General features: G+C 37.1%; 1 protein-coding gene across 1 annotated transcript in view; it reads left to right on the top strand.

Moving 5' to 3' along the window:
- LOC102201488 (uncharacterized) overlaps positions 1 to 2,449 on the top strand; it is a 24,447-nt gene extending 21,998 nt beyond the window's left edge. The window contains exon 5 of the mRNA XM_013914911.1: positions 2,277 to 2,449. Coding sequence (XP_013770365.1) covers positions 2,277 to 2,449 — 173 coding nt within the window. The remainder of the gene's footprint in view (positions 1 to 2,276) is intronic.
- The last annotated feature ends 2,807 nt before the right edge of the window (positions 2,450 to 5,256 follow it).

The following is a 5,256-nucleotide window of genomic DNA, read 5'->3' as shown; positions in this document are numbered from 1 at the left end:
CAGTTCATCTAAACAAAAGGCACTTAGCCTAAAACAGATATAGATACGTTTATCCTGCCATAAAACAATAAGAGAAGGTATGCCCTGTCCCATGCTCCCAGAATGTGGGTGTGAATGCCAGAACACTCCGGAATGCACACCAAGCCTTTGCAGATTATTAAGCATCACACATCCTATCACTACACAATCGATTATACACCCCTAAGCATATATGGTTAAATATTTCTAGGCATAAATGACAATAAACAATACAAATCTAACAGTGGTGTTCCATGGTAGGATAACAAAGCCCTCTTTTCCATGTACAAGTTTTCCACACTGGGTGAAAAAGAGCAACCCATAGCCCACCCATGTTACCACCTGTAGTACTCATCCTTGTATATGAAATTTATAGAATGAAGACACAGATCAAACACACTTGATGCTGGGAGTGGTCCTGTTGTTGAGGTTTGGGTCATCCTGTTATCTCTTACTACCTCCACTGCTCCAATGAGTGGAAGACAAGTGAAGAGAGATGTGACATCATACAAGACCATTGTTTCATCTCCCTTTATAACGTCAGCGCTCATCTTCTCAACAACATTCAAGGTCTTCTGGATGTGGTGTTTAGAGCTGCCTGTAAACGGGTTGAGGATCGATGTCAGAAACTTGCTGTAGGTAAATGAGCTGATCATACAGACACTTACTTTGAAGGTACACTCTGTTTATATATCTTTGGTAAACCATACAGACTAGGTGTAGCTTCTCCTGGGTATAGCGTATAGGATGAGGTCCATTCAGTAACATTGTCTTGCTCTAACTGCTTCAGACAGGGGCTCATAAGTACTTTTGTACCTGAGCAGTAACAAGATTTTCTCATGACAGTCTTTCTGGTTCAGCAAAGCTTTGTATCTACCCTTGTCTGCCAAAAGGATAATAATGTTGTTGTCATTACTAAGTGATGTGAGTGCCTTCCTCTCCTCCATGCTGATGTTGGATCTGGGGGCTTTGCATTGGTAAGACAGGCCAACCTTTGTCAGCAGTTGCTCTGTTTATATGTCTGCAGTGTTGTTGTTTTGAATTGCTTGCTCTGTGGCTGTGATCAGTTCCACTACTGGGACTTTAATGTAGCTTTAAACAGTCAACACTTTCACCATACTTTACCACTTTAGAAATATTTTCCTGTTGTCAGAAATTGGAATAATTATTGTCTATTACTAATATATATAAACAAAAACACTTTGCAGTAGCTCAAAATACACTGTTAACAAAAAAATGTATACAGTGTCCAAAATTAATTTACTTCTTCACTTCTGATCATTGTGTTTAGATGCCATTGTGACCAGGCTATTTCAGCTAGCTTCACATTATGTTTCACTCTACATCACATACTTTTAGTCTTTAGCACTGCATAACACAATAATAAAATACTGTACTCTGCAAAATGTTGTGCCACTACTCATTTTTTTTATATTTTAGTACAAAGATGGGAAATAGCAGACTGACTGACTGCATGAAATGAAAAGAAAATACAGTATATAAGACAAAAATTGAGCTTATACCTTGAAAGTAAATATTTGGTGTGTAGTTTTCTAAGCCAACCACTTTTTAAACTATCCTGTGCTACTCCAATTTCCTTGAATTTCCAATACACCATGCAACGAAGTTTTTGGGAAACGCCTTGCTTCCTGTAAAACTGTGACGGGCTGTTTGTAACAAAATGCTTAAAAATGTTTAAAAATACATTTCAAAGTTGGGTCTTTGTTAAGTCATGTGTCAGTGGTCCATACCCTGAGTGAAGTCAGTGCTAAGTGACTGAGCAAACAAAAGAAAGATCTTCAGAAAGTCTGGGAAACAGCAGCTCAAGAGTAGTGATGGTGGTTTTGGTATCGATTCGATACAAAGTAAATACGGGCCAGTTTCGCTGACACCGATAAATAAGGTTGATACATCATTTTTTTGTGATGTTTCCTTTTTTATTATTAAACATTTAAAACCCAGGACATAACTAGGACAAAGTTTATAATTAAATAGAAAATGCTTTATTATTGTGGCAGGGCGTGGTCTGCAATGCTGCTGCAAGTGAGATGGACTCACCTGCACGGCATCTACAATCACGCCTCGCTGGCTTAAAACCTGTGCTCTGCTTGTGTTGTTGTTGGTGGTGATGCGTATGGCTGGCAGCGGGATAGCTGCAGCCGTTGAATGTACTGTTACAGCAACTGTGTGATTACTGTAAGAATAAATGATGCTGCGAAGCATGAAAATGCCATCGGGTCTGACGTGGTGGTTTACAGTGGTGCCGAAACCCAGGAAGGAGGACACTGCATACCCAGGACTGGGCCAGCAGAAGGAGGAGCTGGCGCAAATGGTGGCTGAGCTGGCGACCACACAGCGGGAGCAGGCGTCGGTGTCGCGCCGCTGCAGGATGAGCTGCAGGACCAGACTGACCGTGACCTGCAGAGGATGAAGAATCTCACGGCTTTGATCCGGTGTTCTGACTAAACGTCGTACTTTGTCAAAACATCCTAACGTAGCGTAAATTTATAGTCCTGTCTATCAATCTGTGCTACCTTATCAGAATATACTACCTTACGTGGTTTATGCCTCCATTGTACATATCTATAGGTAGGACGTTCTGATGGTCAAGTTTACAGAAGCTTAAAAGTAATAAATCAAGACCTGAAATATGACTTCAATTGAGACTCCAGAGCGTTTTTGCACAAAAAACAAAAAGCATGTTGGCTTGAAAAGTTAACAAATTGACAACAGCTTAAGGAAAACAACTATCAACTGTAATAAAGAGCAAGGGGGCCGGCTCCACCCCAGCTGGACAGTGCACAGGAAGGACAGGCTTGTGTTGAGCCAGAGGCTGGCGCGCCAGTGGAACCTGCCATACAAGAAAGTTGCACTTTGTGAAACTTAATTTTGTTTAAAGTCCCTTTTTGTCAAGCTCGCTCCAACTCCCACAAAATATGTTAAGCCCCACCTTAACATATGCTTGCTTACAAAAAGGTAAAAGTGTATCTGCACAGAAGAATTTGCTTCAGTACTACTGATTTTTTTAAAGGCGTGAGATAAGTCTGAAGATGAACAAGTGTCACAATCGCCCAATAAAGTTATTTTACTTTGATTTTTAAATTCATTCTTGATGCGCCCAATAATTAATGACAGAGGCCAAAAAATGTTAGGCCTACTTCTGACATAAAGGATGCAATTTGATGTCCTTCTAGTTTATTTGTGTTATTTAACTATTGTATGACTGAGTCCATTAAATGAACAAGACATAAGTCAGTAACTTTTTATTCATTTCAAATCAACATACACTGACTGAGATATTTTTAAAACATGAAGGTCATAATGAACACAAAATTTAAAAAAAATGCATAAACATATTAAAAAATGGCCACAATGAATACATAAAGAAATTGTAGAAAACAGATTTTTTCATTTCATGTAATACATCCACTGTTTCTAACTTTTCTTTTTATACATTACAGTCAGAATTAGAAACTGATCCGGGACATGGAGAAACAAATCCAGATACAAGAATATCTAGAAACATGTCAAAAGATAGTAAAAGAAAAGCTCCACAATTTAAAAAAAAAAACACATTCATAGATGGTATTCAAAGCATTTACATCTATTGGGAAAACTTAACAGGGAAAATTATCATCGTAATTATTCATGTCTCTCAACAAAATTATTAATAAACACAGAGAAGAAAATTAGGTTAGCTAGAAGAACAAGTACATTTCTAATCTACATTTCCAATTTAAAAAGGCAAGAGTTATGTGTCTAGATATCAATCCAGCTCAAGAGCCCTCAAATTATTTCTCATCGTCTGCATGTTCTGCTGTCCTGTATCTAGTCTTTGTTCCTGTATCTAATTTTTCCACAAGAGAAAATTGCTACAGAATAAACCAATGAGTCTCCATCTGTCTGATGAAAACAACAACAAATGGTGAGAGTTATTTACAAAGGCATGCATTAAAAGATACTGAAAACTTGGTGCTGATATTTTTCAGAGTTACCTGCAGAATTTCCTGATCTCCTTTTGCTGTCACATTTGTTTGCAAAGCAACTGCATCTGTGTTGATAGACAAAATCACAACACAAATGTGAGTCCAGTTTTATTGAATAATGTTACAATGATGTGGCCAAGATGTGGTTTGGGCCACATTGCAAGACCATAAACCTTCAGACACAAAGGTAATAAAACAGAATATGATGATGGGAAGCATCTGATTACAGAGGAAGGAAATGTGGAGCTTTTGGTGACTTGTAGCATTGTTGCTGAATTTTGGAAAGTGTGCGAATTTTTGTGCAAATGTTTAAACAATAGGAATTCCATCCCATTTGTTGTAATGTACATCAATAAATATGGTTATGATGTAAGTAATGAAATAAATATATGCTACAATAAATAGCTTTATGAGTTCAGTTTAAAATTATATTTGTGTCCCTAAGATAAACTCAAACAGATTCATTTGGTTGTAGAAGATTTAAAGTGGATTATATAAGTTGGGGGTCATTAAAATATACAGCGTACTTGCAGTAAAAAGTCATTGTAGGCTTTAAACATTCAAAATACTGCTTAAAAATACATAACACAGATAATCATACATGAGACAGATAGATAATAATGTATATTTTAAGTGTTTCGGAGCTCTATTATAGGTATCAGATCAATATCATCAATATCAGCTTGAATTTTACCTGGTGTCAAATTGGAAAGTAAATCATATGGCACATCACTAGAATGATGTTTGTGTGACTTTTCTTAGCATGAACAACACTTACCTTTGCTTTGTTCACATGTTCCTCTTGGAGTTCCACAACAAACAATAATGAGAGTCACAGAAATAACCAAGAATATTATTGCCATAACCAGCACAGTAAGTTCAGAACCTGATTTTTGCTCTAGAAAAAAAAAACAAGACAGGAAATTATTGATGATTCTAAAAAACATTGAAACCTAGCTGTCATATTATTCAAGTATTAACTAGTCGTCTGTTGCAGATTCATCAACATTTCCAAAGAGAGAAATGGCCAAGCAAACTATTAATATTGTCATTTGAATAAATCCTGATTGTGTTGATTGCACTACAAAAAACAAACAAAAAAACAACTCCCAAAATATATTTTTGTGAATATACAGAACAGATTAAAGTACTTAAGACCAAATACCTTCGATGTCCAGTTTAGTTCCATTTCCAAATAATATCTCCCCACATGTGGCCACAGCACAGTAGTAAGTCCCAGCATCAGAGGAGC

Source organism: Pundamilia nyererei, unplaced genomic scaffold, assembly GCF_000239375.1.
Source record: "Pundamilia nyererei isolate P.nyererei 1_Seehausen unplaced genomic scaffold, PunNye1.0 scaffold00237, whole genome shotgun sequence".
NCBI classification, from domain to species: domain Eukaryota; kingdom Metazoa; phylum Chordata; class Actinopteri; order Cichliformes; family Cichlidae; genus Pundamilia; species Pundamilia nyererei.
This window is presented reverse-complemented; position numbering and strand designations above follow the sequence as displayed.